General features: G+C 37.9%; 1 protein-coding gene across 1 annotated transcript in view; it reads right to left on the bottom strand.

Moving 5' to 3' along the window:
- Positions 1-24,983, bottom strand: part of LOC306847474 (major histocompatibility complex class I-related gene protein-like) — a gene marked incomplete at its 3' end in the record, with an annotated part of 143,103 nt that extends 118,120 nt beyond the window's left edge. The window contains exons 1-2 of the mRNA XM_079381418.1: positions 24,837-24,983; positions 19,641-19,901 (exon numbers count right to left, since the gene is read on the bottom strand). Of these exons, the coding sequence (XP_079237544.1) occupies positions 19,641-19,901; positions 24,837-24,885 (310 nt within the window). The 5' untranslated portion in view covers positions 24,886-24,983. The remainder of the gene's footprint in view (positions 1-19,640; positions 19,902-24,836) is intronic.
- Positions 24,984-25,835: the final 852 nt, after the last annotated feature.

Genomic DNA, 25,835 nt, shown 5'->3' with positions numbered 1-25,835 from the left:
ACCATTGTACCTGTACCAAAACATACTGGTGCAGCAGCCCTCAATGACTTCCGACCAGTTGCTCTTACTCCCATCATTGCAAAATGTTTTGAGAGGCTGGTTCTTTCCCACCTGAAAAATGCTTGCCCCCAACACTGGACCCATACCAGTTCGCCTACAAATCCAACAGGTCGACTGAGGATGCCATTGCCTCAGCTCTCCACTCCTCCCTGACGCACATAGACAGAACCAACACATATGTCAGGATGCTATTCATTGATTTCAGTTCCGCCTTCAATACAGTGATCCCATCCACACTGATCTCCAAGCTCACCGATCTTGGCATCAGCCCCTCCCTCTGTAACTGGACCCTGGACTTTCTCACCAACAGACCACAGTCTGTTAGGATCAATAACCACACCTCCTCCGTCCTCACCCTAAACACTGGAGTACCACAGGGCTGTGTGCTGAGCCCAATCCTCTTCTCCCTTTTCACCCACGACTGCATACCTGTATATGGCTCTAACTCTATAATCAAGTTTGCAGATGACACCACGGTGGTAGGCCTGATCAGCGACAATGATGAGACAGCCTACAGGGATGAGGTCCAGCATCTAGCAATGTGGTGTGCCAACAACAACCTTGCACTCAACACCCAGAAGACCAAAGAGCTGATTGTAGACCACCGGCGGACTAAGAAGGACCACACACACACTCCCATCTACATTGATGGGGCCGAAGTGGAGCGTGTGGCGAGCTTTAAGTTTCTTGGTGTCCATCTCTCTGAGGATCTCTCCTGGACCCTCAATACCTCCACCCTGATCAAAAAGGCACGACAGCGCCTTTACTTCCTTAGGAAATTAAGGGAAGCTCACCTGTCCCCCCACATCCTGCTGAACTTTTACCGTTGCACTGTTGAAAGCATACTCACAAACTGCATCACAGTGTGGTACGGCAACTGCACTGTTTCGGACCAGAAAGCCCTCCAGCGGGTGGTAAAAACTGCCCAATACACCACTGGTGTCGTGCTACCCTCCATCAAAGACATTTACCACAAACGCTGCCTAAGGAGAGCGAAAAGTATCATCAAAGACTCCTCTCACCCCAGTCACAAACTGTTCACTCCTCTCCCATCTGGGAGACGTTATAGGAGTCTTCGCTGTCGCACCAACAGACTCAGGAACAGTTTCTTTCCCTCAGCTGTCAGCCTACTGAACTCCAATCTCAGGCGCTGAACATTACACCCAAGATGGACCACCTAATGGTTTAAAAAAAAAAAAAAAAACTGCACTGTTCAACAAACTGTCTGCACTCCTCACTCACAATGTTTTTTATTTCCTGCTATTTGCACATTCCTGATATTTGCACATTTCTACCTCCGGATGCCGTGAAGGTCATTGGCCATACATATGCTACTTACATACCTCTCTTTATAATGCACCTTCTGTTTATATTTCCTTGCAACCTAAATCGTATGTACAGTCATTTGCACTGAGCTAGTCTCTCCCCATCTACCTCATAACTTGCACTATATGTCATAAAACAATGTATATACACATTTTTTTATATCTATTTATAAACCTGTTATTTGCACTTCTGGTTAGATGCTAACTGCATTTCATTGGCTCTGTACTTGTACTCTGCACAGTGACAATAAAGTTGAATCTAATCTAATCTAATCTAATCTAACCATTCCTCACTTTCTCTAATACAATCTTAAAGTAGGGCTGTCGCGATTCGTCGATTTTAGTCGGCTAGTCGATTTTTAAAAATCGTCGACTTCATTTTGCTTGCGTCGACTAACCGGAGTTACGGTTTAACTGGTTTCCGTGTTATCTGGTGACCAACTTCCTGGTTCAGGTCCTTCGCTCCAGATGTGATGGGACGACCGCAGTAGATTCGCCGATTCTGAAAGCACAAACTGACGTGATATTAAGCTGTCTAATAACACTTGCTCATTACACGATTTTGGTATTATTGTAATGATTACAAATTAATGGTATGATCGCCCGTAGCGGCTGAATTACGGAACAAAAAAAAATAAAAATGTCTGTTTGGCACGGGTTTCCAACACGCCCAAAAATAGTTGCGCTGGAAGAGACGCTAGTAATGAACGCACTGAGCTATATACAGTCAGGTCCATAAATATTGGGACATCGACACAATTCTAACATTTTTGGCTCTATTCACCACCACAATGGATTGCAAATGAAACGAACAAGATGTGCTTTAACTGCAGACTGTCAGCTTTAAATTTCACCAAATCAAGTGAACGGTGTAGGAATTACAACAGTTTGCATATGTGCCTCCCACTTGTTAAGGGACCAAAAGTAATGGGACAATTGGCTTCTCAGCTGTTCCATGGCCAGGTGTGTGTTATTCCCTCATTATCCCAATTACAATGAGCAGATAAAAGGTCCAGAGTTCATTTCAAGTGTGCTATTTGCATTTGGAATCTGTTTGCTGTCAACTGTCAAGATGAGATCCAAAGAGCTGTCACTATCAGTGAAGCAAGCCATCATTAGGCTGAAAAAACAAAACGAACCCATCAGAGAGATAGCAAAAACATTAGGTGTGGCCAAAACAACTGGGGCTCGTTCTTCGTACGTTGCTTAAAACATCCGAGATCAAATGAGACATCCTAGATGATTTCATCGTGCTAATCATGATCCGGCTAATTGGGTTCTTCGAACACACCTGTTGTTGATGAGTATCGCTGGATTGAGTTATCTGAGATAACTGCGCGTTCATACGCTGGTTTAAAAGGGGATATGTATCGATAGTAGAAACACTGATCAGCAACGCTGTTATTGGTTGCCCACAATGGCCAAAGAGCGCGCCCACTTTTTCTCTGCGGCAGAACAAGAACTCTTGATGGAGGGCTATGGGGAGTTCCAAAATTTAATAAAAACGACAGAGAACACCTCAAAGGCTGCAAAAGCCAGGAGAGAGGGCTGGCAAAAAGTTGCAGACAAATTAAATGCGTAAGTAGTGATTGTGTTAGAGGTTTTCAATCAGTTATTACAGTATATGTACATTAAACATTTTCATACTTTAATCTTTCATATTAGAGCCTCCACAGGACCCACTAGAAATTGGGAACAAGTAAACGTGAAATACAAGAATATTCAACAAAATGGTAATAATTAATTACATATGTTGTTCTTAGTCTTTTTTTGTTTTTGTTTTAAATGACTGAGAAATGATGTGCTTGTTTATATCAGCAACTAGGAAAAAGGCAGAGCAAAAAAAAACAGGCGGTGGTCCTGCACCCTGAGTTAAATGTGAACCGACCCAATGTTCAGGACATCCCTGGGAGCAGCTCTTCCTTAGACCCACAGCCAGGAAGCAGTAGCAGCAGCACCTTCATTACTGGTAAAGAGGTTTTTAATTCACTTTGTATAGGCTACTGTAAAATAATTGGTAGCTACCTTGCATTTGGTGTAATCCAAATGTCAGCTACACTCTTCAACTGGTAAATCTTGAGTAGTGCTGAATTGCATTGACATGAAAGGAAGGCAGTTAAACCTACTTTGAGTAAATGGGGGGGGGGGGGGGGGGGTATGTGCAGTGCAGCATGTGCAGTAAGTGGACTTGTCCTTTTTTTTGTTTTTCTCAATAGTGAAATCAATATCAATAGTGGAGACACCGTATCACTTTGTCATACCATTTATTTTCATTGCACAGGACAGTGAAGAGACCCTCTCGGATGAGTGTCCTTTGGAGGAAGTACCTGTAAGTGCATAACTACACCTAAAAATGCACTATATAATATACCCTATACACTTATCAACTAATGTCCTTTATATTTTTGACCGCAATATGAGTTGCAGGAGTCTGCACAGAGGCCTGCAGAGAGGGAGTCTGCACAGAGAACTGATACAGAGGTGGACAGTGTTGCATTGTTTTTTTACTTTCAGTTTTTTTTTGTATGCGTTGAGTCTAATTTATTTTCTCTGCAAATGGCACAGGGTGACATCCGTTCCCTCTATAAACGTAGCCTACAGCAAAAGGTTGAATATTTGCATTTAAAAAAAACAAAAACTGAGGGGAGAAATGGAGCTCCAAGAGCTAATGAAGAAGAAAATTGCTCTAGAAATAGAGTTGCTGCAAAAGGAACTTCAGAGTAAGTACTAAAACATTTCACATTTCAGAGCACTACTGTTGACCTTGCATAACAATATCTCTTTACAGGCAAAAGATGACCCTAATTTGTTTTTTCTCAAAGAACAACTAATAAAAGTCATTGAATCCATATTTGCCTTGTCTTTTTTTTTTTTTTTTTTTTTTATTTGTCTTAATTTTTATTAAATTATTCTCAAAAATGGTGTTCCACAATCCTGTCCCGTGCAGCTCTGCCACTAGGTTGATCCAAGTGCACTGGCTGGAGGTCATCATCAGGCTGCACTTCCACCACAGGGGTCCTCTCCTTTCTAATGGTGGCAATGTTGTGTAATACAGCACATGCGACAATGTCGCATGCCCTGTCAGGTGCAACCCTCAGACTTTTCAGACACTGAAATCTTCCCTTTAGTTGCCCAAAGGTCATTTCAATGCGTGACCTTGTCCTGGCTAGAGCTGCATTGTAACTGGTTTGTGGTCCAGGGTTGGGGTCAGGGAATGGAGTCATAAAATACTGCCTACAGGCATAGCCCCTGTCTCCAACCAGGATCCCATCGTAATCACCTGTACAATGGTAAAATGCAGTTCTGTTAGGCCCACAATAAGTGTGTGTGTGTAATACAGTGAGCATGACATTAATATCCTTACCACGTTCAAATAATGTGCATAACTGTGACTCTCTGAAAATTGAGTCATGCACAGATCCTGGCCATTTGGCTTCCACATTTGTGATATGACACATAGTCTAAGACATTGTAGTCAATCAACTGCATACTTATGGAATACATTGTATATATTACCAATATAAAATATTAAGAATAGTGATACTTAACTCACCTGCACATTTATACTGTGAACCCCCTTTCGGTTCACAAAATCCCCTTCATTTGGGGCCTGGTGGGGCCTTGATATGAATGTGTGTGCAGTCTATGGCACCAATCACATTAGGGAAGCCTGGGGGACAATCGATTTATATTTACTAGTGTGGTCATATTCATACGATCTTCATTAACAAGTAGAATGTACCTGCAATTGCGAAATAGCTCTGTTTTACAACTTGGGGTCTTAAGTGGCTTGGAAAGACTACAAAAACTTTACGAATGGCACGACAGACAGCACTTTTGGCCAAGTTCTCCGCATCCCCAATAGTGTACAGGAAAGTGCCACTCGCAAAGAATCTCAACGCGATGCACACAGTTTGTGCTGTGGTTAAAGCCCGACTCAGACGAGTAGAACTTTTAATATGAGGTTCTAACAAGTTTATTATGTAAATGACACCCTCACGTGAAAAACGATATCTTTCAAAAAGTACACTATCGCGCTGTGCTAATGGATCCTGTCTGTGTCGCAAAACGCGATTAATTCTAAAAGCTCTGCGAATTATCCTCGCACCTTCCGCAACAGGTTGCTCTCGTAAAAACGGGCAAGACATGGCTGCGACAGACTTCCCTATCTCCTCCGCTTATAAAGCCGCGATCTAATCCTGTTTACATGAAATAAGCCTGCTCCCGAGCAGGTTTAAGCTTGCGCACCTGTTGCTATGACAGCAAGTCCAGGATGAGCGTCGAAGAACCAAACAATCCAAGATCATGCCAAATCGTCAACAATCAAATCCAGCTAACTGAGTTAGCGACGTACGAAGAACGAGCCCCTGTTTGGAACATTCTTAAAAAGAAGGAACGCACCGGTGAGCTCAGCAACACCAAAAGACCCGGAAGACCACGGAAAACAACTGCGGTGGATGACCGAAGAATTCTTTCCCTGCTGAAGAAAACACCCTTCACAACAGTTGGCCAGATCAAGAACACTCTCCAGGAGGTAGGTGTATGTGTGTCAAAGTCAACAATCAAGAGAAGACTTCACCAGAGTGAATACAGAGGGTTCACCACAAGAAGGAAGGCCAGATTAGAGTTTGCCAAACGACATCTAAAAAAGACTTCACAGTTCTGGAACAACATCCTATGGACAGATGAGACCAAGATCAACTTGTACCAGAGTGATAGGAAGAGAAGAGTATGGAGAAGGAAAGGAACTGCTCATGATCCTAAGCATACCACCTCATCAGCGAAGCATGGTGGTGGTAGTGTCATGGCGTGGGCATGTATGGCTGCCAGTGGAACTGGTTCTCTTGTATTTATTGATGATGTGACTGCTGACAAAAGCAGCAGGATGAATTCTGAAGTGTTTTGGGCAATATTATCTGCTCATATTCAGCCAAATGCTTCAAAAGCAACCAAAGAGTTTTTGAAGGGAAAGAAGTGGACTGTTATGCAATGGCCAAGTCAATCACCTGACCTGAATCCGATTGAGCATGCATTTCACTTGCTGAAGACAAAACTGAAGGGAAAATGCCCCAAGAACAAGCAGGAACTGAAGACGGTTGCAGTAGAGGCCTGGCAGAGCATCACCAGGGATGAAACCCAGCGTCTGGTGATGTCTATGCGTTCCAGACTTCAGGCTGTAATTGACTGCAAAGGATTTGCAACCAAGTATTAAAAAGTGAAAGTTTGATTTATGATTATTATTCTGTCCCATTACTTTTGGTCCCTTAACAAGTGGGAGGCACATATGCAAACTGTTGTAATTCCTACACCGTTCACCTGATTTGGATGTAAATACCCTCAAATTAAAGCTGACAGTCTGCAGTTAAAGCACATCTTGTTCGTTTCATTTGCAATCCATTGTGGTGGTGTATAGAGCCAAAAATGCTAGAATTGTGTCGATGTCCCAATATTTATGGACCTGACTGTATGTATGTATGTATGTATGTATGTGTGTATGTATATGTATATATATATATTTATATATATAGAGCTGCATTGATGCAATCGCAGATTTTTGGATTCTAATAGGATTTTACTCTCGGCGTAACATTATGCAGCATGGCTGAATCCAGGAAATGTGCCTGTGTTAACTTGTGACCTGTTTGCTAGCCAAAATCTAGTTTAACTGTCACAATAAGTTAACGTCATTCTCCAGCCCAAGCACTTCTAATGCTGCTGAATGATTATGATTTGATCATACGATCAGAAAAATTGCACATTGTCACAACGAATCCCATTAATGTAAACACTGTTATTGCATAACAACAGCCCGAAGTTTAAGTCTAGTTCTGTGTTGATCATTGGCAAAACACATTCTTACACTGGCAGGCTGCCCACATACACTTCTTGTTTTACAAAAAACCCTATAACATCTGCTAACTATCCAAGACAACCTTTAAAGTGTAACTACTAGTACTAGTAAAACACTACTAGTAATAATCAGGATTTCGATATGGACAAATATCTGATGGGTCATTTTCCACATGCAACCTCTTAGCCACAATGTTTAAATAGGGAAAGGACAAATTTCCAAACTCTTTCAATCAATGCTCCACAAGTTCTTTCACAATCACAATCCCTTTTATTGCCAGGGTTTGGGTTTAATGGGTTTACATGTACAAGGAATTTGTCTTTGTGTACTGGACAAAAATACAACAAAGAAATGAAATTAAATAAATGGATGTTAATGCTCTAAGCAAATCCTGCTACACAAGACAGTATACACAGACGTGGTTCTTTTCACTGGTTAATACATAAAATACATTTTTGCCTTGCTTAGTTGGGGACACTTGACTGATTGCACACTATTGGAAGAGAGCTGAAGTGGATGACATCACTAAATCATCAATGAACTGACTTTAGCTGGAAAATGACTGTTGTTGTCCTCTATTTTCCTGTTGACACTGTGAAGCTGCTTTGACACAATCCGCATTGTATAAAGCGCTATATAAATAAAGGTGAAAAACAATTCAAATTATACCGCTATAGCACTTTTCACAGCTTTACAATTTAGACTATTTTCCAAGGCTGCATGATATATTAAACCCATTTAAAAATCATAATTAAGCATAATTGTGAATTCACAAACGCTATGATTTAATTAAATAATTATATGCGATGCAGCTCACACAGTATATGCGCTTTAATTATTTACATGTGGAGCGTCTCATACTCATCTCTGCATGTTGTTGTGAGTTTGGGTTTATTATAATGTTCATCTGGGAACACAACGTGCGCCATTTAATCAGATTTGTGAGGTAAATCATTTATAAATTATACAAACACAGGAGAACCATCTGTACTGTACCATCTGCGACAGCTGAGGAAATTCAGGGTCTCACCAGCAATCCTGAAAACATTCTATTCAGGGACCATAGAAAGTGTATTGACTCAGTGCATCTCAGTGTGGTATGGAAACAGCTCCAATCAGGACTGCAAAGCACTACAGAGAGTTGTGCGCTTAGTTGAGCGCATCTCAGGGTCTGCTCTCCCCTCTCTGCAGGACATCTACCTCAAACGCTGCAAAAGTAGAGCTGTTAAAATCTTCAAGGACTCAGATCACCCTGGTAACCGTCTATTCACTTTGCTTTCATCTGGAAAGCGCTTCCGTAGCCTGATGGCAAAAACTGAGAGACTTAGGAGGAGCTTCTTCCCCCAGGCCTCAGGCTCCTAAACTCTAACTCTGTGTCATAAGATCACTTGACTCCATGTATATATCACCATATCAATAAGCTATTCATAATTATTCATAATTTTTCTCTACCTCATATTGCTGCTATTTAAATACCCTGTACAACTTTTTTGCTTATTACTATTCAAGTCAACAACATACTGACCTGCACATTTATATTTATATTTTTTATCTTTTATTTTTTTCTACTTTTCTTTTTCTTAATATTTGTATTCTATATAATTGCACTGTCCTTGGAGCGGACCTGACCTACATTTCACTGCTGGTTATACTCTGTATAATTGTGTATGTGACAAATAAAAATCTTGAATCTTGAATCTTGAATATACCGCGATTTCTAAATAAAAGCTCAACCCCTCACTCTGAGTTTACATGGTTTGATGTCCACATATTAGTGATGGGCGATCCACTTATTTTATTGTCGATCCGATACCAATATTTTTAAACCCAGTATCGTCGATATCGATACCGATACCTTGACTAAACTGATCTTTTAAATTATTAAAAAAATATAATCAGTAATTATACTCACTTAATATTAGATGTTTTTTTTTTTTTTACATTTCATAGGCTTTTTTTTGTTTTTTGCTTACACTGTCAGAAATAAAATAAATTGTATTTCAGCCCTTTACTGGGGCAGTAACCTCAAAGGTGCACCTACCCTAAAAGGGAGCATATTAGTACCATACAAGTATGCATGCTTTAAGGGTAAATAACAAATGCGCACATTTGAGGGTACCTCATGAAAAATAAACATTGTGTTCCATAAGTACTAAAATTATTATTTTTATGATAAATTTGTGGTTACTGAAGTTTTACTACAAATACTGTGGTAAACTGTAGTTACTGTAATAAAACCATGGTTAATTTTTGTAAAAGGCTCCCAGGCTACTGTACTTCTAAAGGTGAAACTTTAGCATATTTTTTTATTAACAGCAATTACAGAACCTAACACAACCCATTTTAACTTTTAACAACCAGTTTAAATAAATTTACTTGCACAAACTAGCCTATTTAAAATAAATATTACATAAACCAAGTTTGGGGTTAGTAAGATTTTGTAATATTTTTTAAATAAACATCATGCTCACCAAGGTTGCACTTATTTGAACAAAAATACAGTAAAAAGAGCAATATTGTGAAATATAACCATAACCATTAAAATGACTATTTTCTATTTTAATATATTTTAAAATGTAATTTAAAATGACTGAGCCATGCGTCACGCTGTCTGTGATTGATTGGTTTTGTCTTTCAGCATTTGCGTTCCGATCGAGCAGGAGAAATCACTCTAACACAATTAGACTAACACTTAAAAGCTTATTTATGCACAGAATGTCTTAATAAAATTAGTGGTTTAAAAAAATGCACTTTAGAATCGATATTTTTATGTGAGGATCGATCCTTTCGATACAACATCAGTATCGAAAGTATCGATACTTTAGGATCGATCCGCCCATCACTACCACATATTCATTTAATTACAGTGACTGTAGCATTTCTGTCCTAGAGGAATGGCCAAATTAATAAATAAAGTGTACATTTGAATTAAATTGTGCATGGTCAATATTAAACAAGGATGAGATCACACAGTAATGTGTAAAAACAAACGCGTAATCCATTTGATTTCTTGCTTTTAATACTTTGTTTGAACTAATTATTATTGCATCATTGCTATTATATATGTATTTTAAGTCATTTTAAAAGCTATTGTTCACTTAAATATATTTTTTTTCCCACAAAAAATAAAATAAAAATATAATTATAGGGCCCTATGAAATCCGTTGTATTTCCAAATTCAGTTCTTTAAATTGTATTAATCAAAAAGCCTGTCTAATTAATTGAGTTTTACAGGTTTATCTTTACCAAATTCTGTTTTCCATTATTTTCAGGATTCCATTTTAATGGTTCCATTAAATTTTAATAACAAAAAAGCATCTCCAATTAATTGATTTTATATTTATATATATTATAAATTTAGTATTTTTTTCAGAAATTCTGCACATTTACATTTTTCACCTAAATAAATTCTGGTAAATAATATTTCTGGTAAATACTCCTTTAAAAAGTGTTTTTTGATTATAATTGTATTATTATTAGACTATAACAGGTGGTGATGTTGTCGTTCTCACACTATAATACTGAGCTGTGATTTCAGTGATTTGGACATGAGATGGACACTTGCTTCTTGCACTCGGTGTTGCACTTTACTTTTGCTTTAAAAAAGGATTTCATAGAAATCTAAATATTTGACAGCTCGAGGTTAGTAAAAGATGAAAGTAAAAATCAATGTGAGCTATTCCAATGGGAATCAGATTTGTGTGTTCAGACGCAGCTCAGACGTCCAGATATCGGATATGTATGAAGGTATTTTTGGTGCAAAACAGCTGAGCGTCCGTGACAGCAGAATTTGTAGTTGTAGAGAATAGCCACACATGTGTATCAGTAAATTTGAAGCCACAGACAAAAGTTGCAAACTTGTAGATGTTTTTCTCTCTCCCACAAACACAACACAATAGTTACACCTTCTCGAATCCTTCATTGCAGAGACACAAATCCTATTCTACGAATCACAAATCAAGAAACTCGTACTCTCACATGTTTTGCTGCTATTGCTGCAGTGAATATGGTGCAAAACACATTCACACACCTGCATCAAAAATGTGAAGTCACGGACGAATTTTGTACATCCACAGATCAGTATCTGAATTATTGCAATGAGTTTTGCACACTTGTACAATGTTTTATTATATATATATATATATTTTTTTTTCCTCAAATGCTTTTTCGAGCACAAACACAAGTACACAACGACAACGGCTTGAATCTGCTGCTACGAGTCTTAACGCTGTTTTTCACCTGCAAATGACTAGTTTCGCGCTCTCTCCCTTTTGCACCACATATCTGTGTGATAAATGGAGCAAAAGTGATTTGTGCATCTGTAGAGGCAACAGCAAGCACTCTTCAGAGATCAGAGGATTTCAGCCAATCAGAAGAGCTACACTGTATCCGGTTCTTGTTATTTTTTATCGTTGTTCATGTTTTTATGTTCAAGTTTATGGATCGTATCGTCTGCAATGGCTAGGGTGTGTTTTGGAGCCATCATTACGCTGATTACATCAGCTGGTAAGGTAAGTTATAACATCAGTTTACCGAATTTATCAGGAAAGCAGAATAATTCTACACTGCCTTTTTATCTCAGGTTATGTCAGGCGTTACATAACAGCGAGCTAACGTGAAAATAGTAAAGAAAAATGAGTTAAGACACACCGCTGGTATGTACATCTTTTGTATTTTACTTTCAGGTTTTAGTCTATTGGTAATGCCACCTGCAACGGAGGTATATTGGAGTCTTTTCTTGTGATTGAATCATAGAGGTGTTAACAACAGGTGAGTAAGCTGCCATCAACTATATTAGCCGAATTAGACACTGGCTGCTGCTCAATAACCCACAGGTTGGGGTGTAGAGGAACGGACTAGCAATATATAGGAAGTTTGGCTAACAAACATTATGAATGTTGTTTATTTTAATATAACCTGTAAGATCTGTTATTGTATGGTAGTTTTTTATCTGACCATAAACTACAATAACACTGACAGGATTGACTCTGTTACAGGAGATTGCTCCGAGCACTAACAGTGATGCTGACTATGAGGGGCAGAATCATCAAATGGCCAGCTGTCAATTTTATTTAAATTAGGTAACTCAAAATACATTTGAATTTACATTATATTTACATTCCTGCATTTGCCAGATGCTTTAATCCAAAGCAACTTGTGCTGCATTATGTACACATTTTATTGAGTTAAGTTACCCAAACCGTATTTTCAATTACTGCTTTTTTATTATTATTATTATTTTCTAGTTTGTGCTCTGGATCATATCATCTGCAATACAATACAGTTGGAGGCTTCTTTTGTGATAGCCATCATAACAGGGATAGCATCAACTGGTAAATTAGCCGAATTAAACTAGTTAAAGTTTTTTTTGTTTGTTTTTAAATTGTTATCCATTCCCTGGGAATCAACCCAGCAATATTTCAGCAATATAACACTAAGCTCTCAATGTCAAATGCAGAAACATTAATACATGCGTTCATGATCTCGAGGCTAGATTATTGTAATGCTTTATTGGGTGGTTGCTCGGCACATTTAATAAACAAACTCCAGCTGGTTCAAAATGCAGCAGCTAGAGTTCTTACTAGAACCAGGAAGTATGACCATATTAGCCCGGTTCTGTCAACACTGCACTGGCTCCCTATTAAACATCGTATGCATTTCAAGATCTTGCTAATTACCTATAAAGCCCTGAATGGTTTGGCACCTCAGTATTTGAGTGAGCTCTTATTGCATTATAGTCCTTCACGTCCACTGTGATCTCAAAACTCTGGCCATTTGGTAATACATAGAATATCAAAATCAACTGCGGGCGGGAGATCATTTTCCTATTTAGCACCCAAACTCTGGAACAATCTACCTAACACTGTTCGGGAAGCAGACACACTCTGTCAGTTTAAATCTAGATTAAAGACCAATCTCTTTAACCTGGCTTACACATAATACACTATCACATTTCTATAATTCAAATCCGTTAAAGAATTGCTAGGCTGCATTAATTAGATCAACCGGAACCGGGAACACTTCCTAAAACACCTGATGTACTTGTTACATTGTTAGAAGAATGGCATCTACGCTAATATTAGTCTGTTTCTTTCTTATTCCGAGGTCACCGTAGCCACCCAGATCCAGACTGTATCCAGATGAGATGGTGGATCAGCACCTAGAGATGACCTCTACAGCCAGGACACCTAGATGAGCTCCAGAGACTGATCCCCAGTGAAGACCCTGTCTCCAAGACGGCCATCGGGACAAGACCACAGGAACCAGATGAGTCCTTTGCACAATCTGACTCTGCTGCAGCATGGAACAACCTGCTGGTTCATCTGGCCAGAGGAGAACGACACACTATTTCCCTGTTTAGTACTGTAAAGCTGCTTTGACACAATCTGCATTGTAAAAAACGGTATATAAAATAATGGTGACTTGACTTTGATCTACTGTTTGATCTACAGGAATGCATTATAAGGAATGGATTATAAATTAAATGATTTGTGATGGATTATCAACTGATTATGCACCTTCCTTGTAGGTGCGTTCAGAGAGTATATCGTATTTTTAATTAATCTCAAAGTACAAACAGCACAAATCTGGCAGTTAGGGCAAATTCTGTAAACACTTCTTTTGATTTATTTTTTTTCTTGTGCTTGCAGGTTCATTCTGAGAATCAACCCTGGTGGCACCAAATGCCATTCAGAGTCACAGATCAGATGGATTACTGGAAAGAGTGCGCAAAGACAAAGCATCAGCCTGAATCCCCTCGTGGTGTTTCTCATCAGAGAGCTTGTCAACTTTGCCAAAATTACTGAAATTTAACAACACGAACAAATTTTTACTGTATTTTATTTCTGTGAAATCTGTTTTGTCATGCTGCATATACTGTCCCCAGGGGACTGTGGTGATGCCCTTTTTCAGCTCAACATGCTAGAGATGAAGATTTGTAATTTGTATTTTTAAAAAGAACATGTTCAACAATTAAAAAGAATATTATAAAGACGAATGCTAATGAGTTATTGTGCTTATAGTCTTTATGGGGTTGTAAAATAATAGCAGCAAATACCAATAAAGGTACATTTTTCTTTCTTTTTCTGAAATCACTCACTGTTATACTGTACATTTGTTTATAATCTTTTAAAATATATTAACAAATATATATAATCATCTTGTAAGTGACACTCTCATAATTATCTACAGTATGCAATTAATGGGTTTATCTTTTATGAAGCCTCTTTGTGAGTTGAAGCAGGGATGGGCAAACTGAGTACTGGAGGGCACTGTCCTGCAGTTTAGCTTGAACCCTAATCAAACACACCTCTACCAGTTAACTTAATTAGGACCAGTGTTGGGCTAGTTACTCAAAGAATGTAATATATTACTCATTACTAGTTACTCCTTTCAAAAGTAATATTGTTACTTTACTTGTTACTTTATGGCAACAGTAATTAGTTACACTACTAGTTACATTACTGTTTCTTCAAGCCCCACAGAAGTTGTAACTGTATATCTTCCACATAAAATTCTTCTAGAATGTTACTAATAACATTTCTGCCTCATCATTTGACCAAAATCCACATTGGATCGCAGTCAGAAGTGATTACAAACACTCAGTGGTGATTACTAGTGACATTCAAGTAGAAGTGTTGTATTTATCTCAGTAAATGTCATGTGCAGCTTTAAGCTAATTGTAAGTTCTCCATTACATATACATTTCATTATGTATTTTATCAAATCACATAAGTTAGTGAGAAACTGTTTGATTTTTCAAAAAGATGTTTAATTATAGTAATATGTAGCACATGCTGATCAGAGGGATGTGGTTGGGATTTAATGCCAGATTAAAGTACAGCCATAACTTAAACAACAGTGTTCAGATCATCTTTTTTCCTGACAAAATCAATATAATGCAATATTTCCATCTGCCGAATGTAAGCTTTTCCATATTCCAAGCTTGCCTGCTGTACTGGGGACATCACATGCATGAGTCGTGAACATTATGAAAATAAATCTAGGAATTATTTGATTGTTAGATTTTAAATCAGCGGGGTTGAGGCATCAAAAGTAACTAAGCTGTTTTATGGATAGTAACTGTAATATTATCACTGAAATCTTATTAGTAATTAGTTGCACTACTAGTTACTGCAAAAACTAATATTATTACAGTAACTAAATTACTAGTATCTAGTTCCCAACACTGATTAGCACTACTAGAAGGCTACAGGTAGGTGAGTTTTATCAGGGTTGGAGCTAAACTCATTTAATATTTAAACTATAAACAAATATACTGTACAGCAGGGATAGGCAATTTCGGTCCTGGAGGGCCGGTGTCCTGCAGAGTTTAGCTCCAACCCTAATCAAACACACCTGCCTGTAACTTTGTAGTGATCTTGAAGACATTGATTAGCTTCTTCAGGTGTGTTTGATTAGGGTTGGAGCTAAACTCTGCAGGACACCGGCCCTCCAGGACCGAAGTTGCCTATCCCTGCTGTACAGTATAACAGTGAGTGATTTCAGAAAAAGAAAGAAAAAAACCTTTATTGTTTGCCTCTCTCTCCCCGCTCCGGAAGAAGTTTTTTTTCCTCCCTGCTGATAGGCGCCCGAACTAGCTCTTCTGATTGGCTGAAATCCTCTGATCTCTGAAGAGTGCTTGCTGTTGCCTCTACAGATGCACAAATCACTTTTGCTCCATTTATCACACAGATATGTGGTGCAAAAGGGAGAGGGCGCGAAACTAGTCATTTGCAGGTGAAAAACAGCGTTAAGACTCGTAGCAGCAGATTCAAGCCGTTGTCGTTGTGTACTTGTGTTTGTGCTCGAAAAAGCATTTGAGGAAAAAAAAAAATATATATATATAATAAAACATTGTACAAGTGTGCAAAACTCATTGCAATAATTCAGATACTGATCTGTGGATGTACAAAATTCGTCCGTGACTTCACATTTTTGATGCAGGTGTGTGAATGTGTTTTGCACCATATTCACTGCAGCAATAGCAGCAAAACATGTGAGAGTACGAGTTTCTTGATTTGTGATTCGTAGAATAGGATTTGTGTCTCTGCAATGAAGGATTCGAGAAGGTGTAACTATTGTGTTGTGTTTGTGGGAGAGAGAAAAACATCTACAAGTTTGCAACTTTTGTCTGTGGCTTCAAATTTACTGATACACATGTGTGGCTATTCTCTACAACTACAAATTCTGCTGTCACGGACGCTCAGCTGTTTTGCACCAAAAATACCTTCATACATATGTATCCGATTTAAAACCACATTTGAAAGCGACTGAATGGATGCGAAAGAATCGGATCTTGTGCGGATTTTTCCAACATCTGATCTGTGTCACATGTGAGTAAAAAACACAGATTTTCAGACACAGATTGCTATGTGTCAATATCTCTGCTCACACATTTCACTTTTCTCCTGTTTCTGAAGCAAAACCAGTTAATTTCTTATAAAAGAAGAACTAGATTAAAGATATATTAAAAACAAGCTTTCTGTTGTTTGAGAAAGCAGTTTAAAAAGCATCAAGTTTGAAGTGGTTTTAAATTTGAATAATTTTTTAAAGTTTGAACACCTGAAATGTAACTTTGTTTTATTTTCAGTAAAATCAATGTAATATATTTTTGTTCAATAATGTTTTTTCTTTTTTATTCAGTATTTTGAGAGAATTTCATGGAACTAATTAATCTTTATGAAATAATTATGATAATTGTTTTCCCCATCAAAAATAATTCAAAAAATAATTTTTAGCTCATCTAAAGCATCTCTGCTGACACATTTCACTTTTTCTCCTCTGTTTCTAAAGCAGAACCATTTCAATTTTTACAAAAGAAGAACTAGATAAAGAAGACTGTCAAGACAAACCTTCTGTTGTTTGAGAAAGCAGTTTAAAAAGCATCAAGCTTGAAGTAGTTTTAAATTTGAATTGCTTTTAAAAGCTTGAAGTTTAAACACCTGAAATGTAACTTTGTTTTATTTTCAGCAAAATCAATCTATTATATTTTTGTTCAATAATATTTTGTCTTTTTTATTTTGTATTTTGAGAGAATTTCATAGTTCTAATTAATATTTATGCAATAATTATCACTTTTTTCCCACCGAAAATGATAACTTTTTTCTAATATTGTCATCTCATCTAAAGCATCTCTGCTCACACATTTTTATTTGAAGTAAAATATGAATGAATTGTAAAAGTGTCCCAATGTAAAATATTAAAAATATCACTACCTTACTGTACAATAAAAAAGACAAAAGAAAACATATCTGTCTTTAGTGGATATCAGTGTTTATTTAACAAACACATCTTTAACACTGCCTAAATAAAATTAAAATAAAAGATATTGTAAATGCTATGTAAATGGTAGCTGTACTCCTAATACTGTATCATTAGTATGTAAAATAATCAAAACTAGGACCCCCCCCACTATAGGGGTGTAAGAAAATATCGATACACGTGAGTATCGCGATATTTTGTTTGGCGATACTGTATCGATTCTCCAAAACGGAAAATCGATATAAAAAAAAAAAATCATACAGTTGTTTCGTTTTGAGTTCATATCCCGACCGCTAGTCTTCATCTCTGAACTTAAACAGTGACCTGTCACCTAGTCAATACTAGCATCAGGGCACTCCACTAATGTTAGCGTTAAAGGATTAGTTCACTTTTAAAAAAACTTTTGCTGATAATTTACTCACCCCCATGTCATCCAAGATGTCCATGTCTTTCTTTCTTCAGTCGAAAAGAAATTAAGGTTTTTGATGAAAACATTTCTCCATATAATGGACTTCAATGGGACCCAAACGGTTCAAGGTCCAAATGACAGTTTCAGTGCAGCTTCAAAGGGCTTTAAACGATACCAGACGATGAATAAGGGTCTTATCTAGCGAAACGATCGGTCGTTTCAAAAATAAATAAAAAAGTTTAAGTTTTATAAGCACAAATGCTCGCCTTGCTCTGTTCTGTGATGCACGTTCATGACGTCACGTAAACGCAATTACGTTGAAAAGGTCACGGTTGACTTAGGCGGAAGTACCGAGTCAGTGTTTACAAATGTGTGGAAGGAGGACCATATACACATATTCAAATGTCTTTGTGTCAGTTTATCGTTTAAAATGCCCATTTCGTGTGCGTATCCTGGGTGTTTTAATATTAAAAAGCCTAAAAGAAAATTTTGGATTTCACGTCAACCGTGACCTTTTCAACGTAATTGCGTATTACGTGACGTCATGAACGCGCATCACAGAACAGAGCAAGGCGAGCATTTGTGCTTATAAAACTTAAACTTTTTTATTTATTTTTGAAACGACCGATCGTTTCGCTAGATAAGACCCTTATTCATCGTCTGGTATCGTTTAAATCCCTTTGAAGCTGCATTGAAACGGTCATTTGGACCTTGAAACGTTTGGGTCCCATTGAAGTCCATTATATGGAGAAATGTTTTCATCAAAAAACTTAATTTCTTTTCGACTGAAGAAAGAAAGACATGGACATCTTGGATGACATGGGGGTGAGTAAATTATCAGCAAAAGTTTTTTTAAAAGTGAACTAATCCTTTAATATAGTTCGCTGGCAGTAATGGAGGATGAAATAATTGTTCCAGTTCTCGTTTCGGTGTACAAAGCTGAAGTGTGGTGGCATTTGGGCTTTTGTGGTAATGTCCGCCCCGGGACCGCAGCGTGAGCGCAATCTCGGTTCTGCCGCTTGCTGAGTCCCGTGTTGAAGAGCCTTTGCGCGGCGGGCGGTAGAGTCACCGCGCAGCTGCAGCTTTCTCTCATGTTGGGGGTGTTTTGTGCAGTTGGGGCAGTGCTCGTGTCGCAGTCTCGGCGATTTCACGCGGAACATAAATACAAACTGAAAAACCTGTGAAATCCAAGTTGAATGGTTCTGAGAATGTTTAACATCTGTATTTATTTGATTGTTTTACAATTGTTTTCTTTCTCTGCAAGCACTTTATTTTTCATTGATATTAACCAGATGTAATTTTTTGTTCAGATCAAATGTTATGACATTGTATGTCACAATTACAAATTTAAACTGTTAACCTTTAGAGTCTATAATATATATTTTTCTTCTTATAAAATACATTTTATACATACATTTAACTAAAGAATCATGCAAGCACGTGAATATTTCCCCCTTTACTCGTTCGTACAGCACAAAAAGTGGTTCAATAATGTGTCAATAAATAAGAAATATCCCAATATATCGCCTTGCTTACAGTATCGCAATGTATCGCAACATATCGTATCGCAACCCCTGTATCGTGATACGTATCGTATCGCAAGATTCTTGCCAATACACAGCCCTACCCACTACCCCCTGGAGGTTTGTGCTACCGCTGTGTGAAGAGATATTTCACCGGCAGGTAAAACTGATGGCTTTGTCTGTGTGTGTAACGTTTGTTATCAACTTACCTGCTGACTGGTTGAAGCGTTGCTTTGCGACCTGGATGCTGACTTTGAAGAGCTGATGGTGGCCAATACCAGTCTGAGTCTCTCTGTCCCAGTAATCTGCTCCAACATTCTGTCTGATCCACTCTGTCTTCGGCACAGTTTTCTTTGTGTTGCTGTCAAAGTATATAAACTGCTGATCATCAACCAGACCGACTGAAGTGAACTCTGGGAAGTCAATGTCTCCAGACACAGCGGTGTAGAAATATCTCAGAGAGTGTGTTCCTGAGGACCGAGACACAAACAGAGAGAAGCTCATGATCTCAAATTAATCTGAGACCTTGTCAGTTATTGTACTAAAAATATAGCAAGATGTCCTGTTTTTTATTAAAACAATATTTACTCACAAACTAGACATCACAGATCACAGAGGATCTCACCTGGACCACCAACACCATGTCACTCTCCAAAAAGGCACAACAGCGCCTACACTTTCTCCGCCGGCTGAAAAGAGCAAGTCTCCCTCCACCCATCCCTCCCACAGCCTCTTCCAGCTCCTACCATCAGGAAGACGGTACCGGAGCATCAGAGCCTGCTCCGCCAGACTGCTCAACACCCCCCCCCCCCCCACCCCCGCCCCCAAACCTTACCACACCAAAGAAAAAAACTGTATGGAACTTTTTTTGTGCAATTCGAAGTGTGCTACACACAGGTGAGTGGGCCTGTACAAACCACCTGTAGTAACACACTCTCCTCTATGTACACTAGACACTTTACACACACTGCTGCGTGTACACAATCCCACAAAAGACTCAGCAATATATGTATGTTTACATGCTCATGCACTACAAATCATCCTGCACTGTTCCCCAACCAGCTGCTTGACTCAAATGTCTCTCTTTGCATATGTACAGTATTTGTGAAGCATTCGTATAGTTTGTATTTTCTTATCTTCTATGTTTTAGTTTGTATAGGGTAAATATTTATATATAGTATACTTATAGTTAAATCTGTCAGTAGGTTAGTTGTGTATAGGTTTATAGTGTTTTTTTCCCCCTCATTGTTGTATGTCTGTATTTATGTAGCACCGTGGTCCTGCGAGACACGACATTTCGTTCCACTGTATGTCCCCACATGTAGCGGAATGACAATAAAGCTCAACTTGAACTTGAACTTGAACAAGTGTGCTAAAAAACAGAAGTCAATTTCTATCCAAGAAATATAAATATAAATATAACACAAGACGACAGATAAAAGACAGATATCTAGACACAGTAAACTATGTTTGATTTGATATATACAGCTGAGATTTCACTTCAGGTAAAGACAAATATAAGAAGAACTAATCTATTATTGAATATATTCCTTGAAACAATGGAACAAAGAAAGAAAAATGCTACAATAATGGTTTGTATTTGATTAACCTATTTAACAGGAATGTGTTATTATTATTATTATTATTCATTAGTACAGCAGATTCAATCATGTGAAAGGAATGAAATACAATAAGTTTCTGGTATTTTAGGACGCAGGATTAGTGTGAAATATGAAGTAAAAATGGTGTTTATCCTGCTGTCTATTCTGCTTTCAACACAAACACTTTCTCTCTCAAACAGGATCAGATTTCAGAGATTGATGTGATTGATCTGTTTTATATGTCTGTTGTCTTCTTTATCTCTTCAAGTCCCAGCTTTTACTATTTTGAACAATGCACTGAAAAAAAATTATTCATTGAATTGACTATTATTATTATTTACATTGAAGTAAACAAATTTAGTTGACTAAATTTCAACATGTTTTTTTTTTAAATGTAGCTAAAATAAATAGTTTGCAGCCACTTCCTTTAATTTAGCATATATTTTCCAGTGTGACTGTAATCTTGTATAACAGACACTTCTCGTGTTTATTGCATCTTACAGTAAATCTCTTGTTATATTCCTCAACTGTAAGTCGCTTTGATAAAAGAGTTTGCTAAAGGAATAAATATAAATGTTTTGTGGCATTTTATCTCCATCTAGTGGCCAAAACACTGCAGTCAAAATCCCCTAAAACCACACGACAAACATCTTTTCTTTCCAGTTGTTCGAGGGGTCTTGTGAAGAAACGGGGGGGGGGGGGGGGAAATGCTGTTGCTTTTTATTCTGCTGTAAAGGTCATTTTCCACAGTAAATGACAGGACAATTACAAAGCTATAAGGTTTATTGTAATTAACAGCAGACTGAAGTGTAGCGGGTCATCGGTATCCGGGCAGAAAAACGCTTCTCGGGTTAGAAATGAAACTGATCTAGTTTCGCTCTAGAATAGGTTTTACATTTCAACTGAAAACAATAATTTTAATATATTTGTTAGCTATTTATGCATTTATTTCTTTTATTATACACGCATGTTTTGGAATACGTGCAATTCCTATCCTCCTGTTTCTCAGCATAATTATTATTATTTAACATTGTTTATTATTAAGCTATTATTATTGTTAGTAGGTTAGTAATAGTAGTATGGCTAAATCAGTTTTGTGAAAAGAATACTAATCAAAATATAACGTCGCGGACAAACATGAAGAAGGATAGGTTTAGATTTATTGCCAGGTATGTTTGCATATGAATTTGTTTTAGTGACAGAAGCTCCACAGTGCGACAGAATGACAGCGACAGGACACAGATAATAATAATAATTTAAAAAATAAAATAAAAATAATAATGTACAAATATGCAAAATGGACAATATAAAAAAATAGCACAAACACAATATACTATATAAATTATACAGGTGCTGGTCATAAAATTAGAATATCATGAAAAAGTTGATTTATTTCAGTAATACCATTCAAAAAGTGAAACTTGTATATTAGATTCATTCATTACACACAGACTGATATATTTCAATTGTTTATTTCCTTTAATTTTAATGATTATAACTGACAACTAATGAAAGTCCCAAATTCAGTATCTCAGAAAATTAGAATATTGTGAAAATGTTGAATATTGAAGACCCCTGGTGCCACACTCTAATCAGCTAATTAACTCAAAACACCTGCAAAAGCATTTAAATGGTATCTCAGTCTAGTTCTGTAGGCTACACAATCATGGGGAAGACTGCTGACTTGACAGTTGTCCAAAAGACGACCATTGACACCTTGCACAAGGAGGGCAAGACACAAAAGGTCATTGCTAAAGAGGCTGGCTGTTCACAGAGCTCTGTGTCCAAGCACATTAATAGAGAGGCGAAGGGAAGGACAAGATGTGGTAGAAAAAAAGTGTACAAGCAATAAGGATAACCGCACCCTGGAGAGGATTGTGAAACAAAACCCATTCAAAAATGTGGGGGAGATTCACAAAGAGTGGACTGCAGCTGGAGTCAGTGCTTCAAGAACCACCACGCACAGACGTATGCGAGACATGGGTTTCAGCTGTCGCATTCCTTGTGTCAAGCCACTCTTGAACAAGAGACAGCGTCAGAAGCGTCTTGACTGGACTGCTGCTGAGTGGTCCAAAGTTATGCTCTCTGATGAAAGTAAATTTTGCATTTCCTTTGGAAATCAAGGTCCCAGAGTCTGGAGGAAGAGAGGAGAGGCACATAATCCATGTTGCTTGAGGTCCAGTGTAAAGTTTCCACAGTCATTGATGGTTTGGGGTGCCATGCCATCTGCTGGTGTTGGTCCATTGTGTTTTCTGAGGTCCAAGGTCAACGCAGCCGTCTACCAGGAAGTTTTAGAGCACTTCATGCTTCCTGCTGCTGACCAACTTTATGGAGATGCAGATTATATTTTCCAACAGGACTTGGCACCTGCACACACTGCCAAAACTATCAGTACCTCGTTTAAGGACCATGGTATCCCTGTTCTTCATTGGCCAGCAAACTCGCCTGACCTTAACCCCAAAGAAAACCTATGGGGTATTGTGAAGAGGAAGATGCAATACGCCAGACCCAACAATTCAGAAGAGCTGAAGGCCACTATCAGAGCAACATGGGCTCTCATAACACCTGAGCAGTGCCACAGACTGATCGACTCCATGCCACGCCGCATTGCTGCAGTAATCCAGGCCAAATAAATATTGAGTGCTGTACATGCTCATACTTTTCAGTTGGCCAACATTTCTAAAAAATTTTTTTTTGCATTGGTCTTAATTGATATTCTAATTTTCTGAGATACTGAATTTGGGACTTTCATTAGTTGTCAGTTATAATCATCAAAATTAAAGGAAATAAACATTTGAAATATATCAGTCTGTGTGTAATGAATGAATCTATACAAGTTTCACTTTTTGAATGGTATTACTGAAATAAATCAACTTTTTCATGATATTCTAATTTTATGACCAGCACCTGTATATAACTATAAAACTATATACAATATAATATCATAATGTTTAAAGTATGATCTTTAGGATATTAAAGCATTAAAACATATAAAACACGACTAAATAAGCTACGCGTCTCTGAAAAAGTGTTATTAACACGAAACTTTGACTCAAGTAGGCTGTTCTTGTCTGTTTCAGTACGAGCGGAGGCAGAAACCCGAAACAACAGAGGATAAAATCATCGTCCTGTATGTGGATACCCGGAGCTGTGCCATAGACCAAAGATTACCTGTTAGATTTACCCAAAACGAATTATATCTTATGTTTATCCACTACAGAGACATCAGAGCCAGCGGCAAATGTCAGAAGGACTAACGTTAGCCGAGGTTATGCTCCTCTCTTCGGGATTCATGAGCACGAGCGCCCGGTGATCGCCTGGAGCTCACGGCTCCGAAATCGGCGAAGCACATTTTCAAATAGGCGCTGTTTTTATAAATAAACTGCAGATTTAAGTTTTAAACAACTACATTCTCCGCTGAAATACACGCGTCCAGTGTTTCCATAGCGAATAAAGTGCAACTACCCTCTCAACAAAATCCATAGATATCTATCTGACTAGATGTTCCTATGGACAGCAGCGTCAGAGGCGACATCTAGTTAGTATATATATATCTATGAACAAAATCCATGTCAGCCATTTCGCAACGAGACTGGAGCCTCCTGCAGAAGCCCCTCCCACAAATTCGTGTCTGTTGTGAAGTGAATTTCACTCGCGAATGAAGCGAATAAACTCAAAATGTTCAAGCGTCCAACTACGCGCGATTTATTCGCGCAAGTCGCGTCTGGTGTGAACGCACTGTAACTCTTAAGCAATCATAACAAATAATAGGCTATTACTGTAATTCTGAAATAATCTACTCACCAGCACAAACCAGATGAGCTCCAAGGAGCAAAAGAAGCAGGGGACGCATTTTTGCTTTAGCCTGAGAAACTATTCCTTTCAGAAGAAACTTTCAGATTTACTTTAAATAAGTGACCCAGTCTCTTCGGTTGTAGTCTGTGAAATGGTAAAATGTTTCTGAGCTGAAGCCTAATAAATAGACTCCCAGATTCTTGCCAATGGCTTTTCTTGAAAAGTCTGACGTCACGAGTTGCTATGAGTTATTTCCTTCACTGGGTTGATTATGAAAGTAAAGACAAAATAGTAATTAAATGAATATGGAATCAAGTGAGACATTTGCCCGTGTTAGAATTAAATATGTTCTTATTGGTTATTTGTTTTGAACAAACACTAATGCTTGTCTATAAACATACTGCAAATCAAAAGTCAGCTTTATTATTAAGGAATGTAATTACACATATCCCAATAAACAATATACATCTTACACTCTAGTTGTTGCCAAATGTTTGTAATTTCTGAGGAAGTTTACTGTAAAATAAATCAAATGAATGATCTTGCTGTAGTGATTGTAATACGGGATGAGTTGTAGGCTAACATTGGTTTGTAACACCATCAGTTTAACTCCTAAGAAATGAAGTACAGGGAAAAAATCTCTATCATACATGATCAGGGGCGGACTGGCCATCTGGAGCACCGGGAGTTTTTCCGGTGGGCCACTGTACAATGTGGGCCGGGTCTTTGCGTAATATATATAAAAAAAATGGATTATTAGTAAATGTACATGTAACAGAGTTAGGATTTTATTTAGTTTTATTGTGAATTCTTATGAATTCAGCAACGGTTAATTTCATGTTGTACTGGTGCCCTCGTGTGGTTTGTGTGAGAACTGCAGGCAGATACAATGTTCGGTAAGACAGGAGATGACGCAACACAGCAGTTGCAATGTGTACTGCACGCTGTGGGTGGGTATGATTATGTCTCAATTTAGTTATATATATTCAATTATATGGCAATATAAGT

Source organism: Barbus barbus (assembly GCF_936440315.1).
Source record: "Barbus barbus genome assembly, chromosome: 27".
Lineage (NCBI taxonomy): Eukaryota > Metazoa > Chordata > Actinopteri > Cypriniformes > Cyprinidae > Barbus > Barbus barbus.
This window is presented reverse-complemented; position numbering and strand designations above follow the sequence as displayed.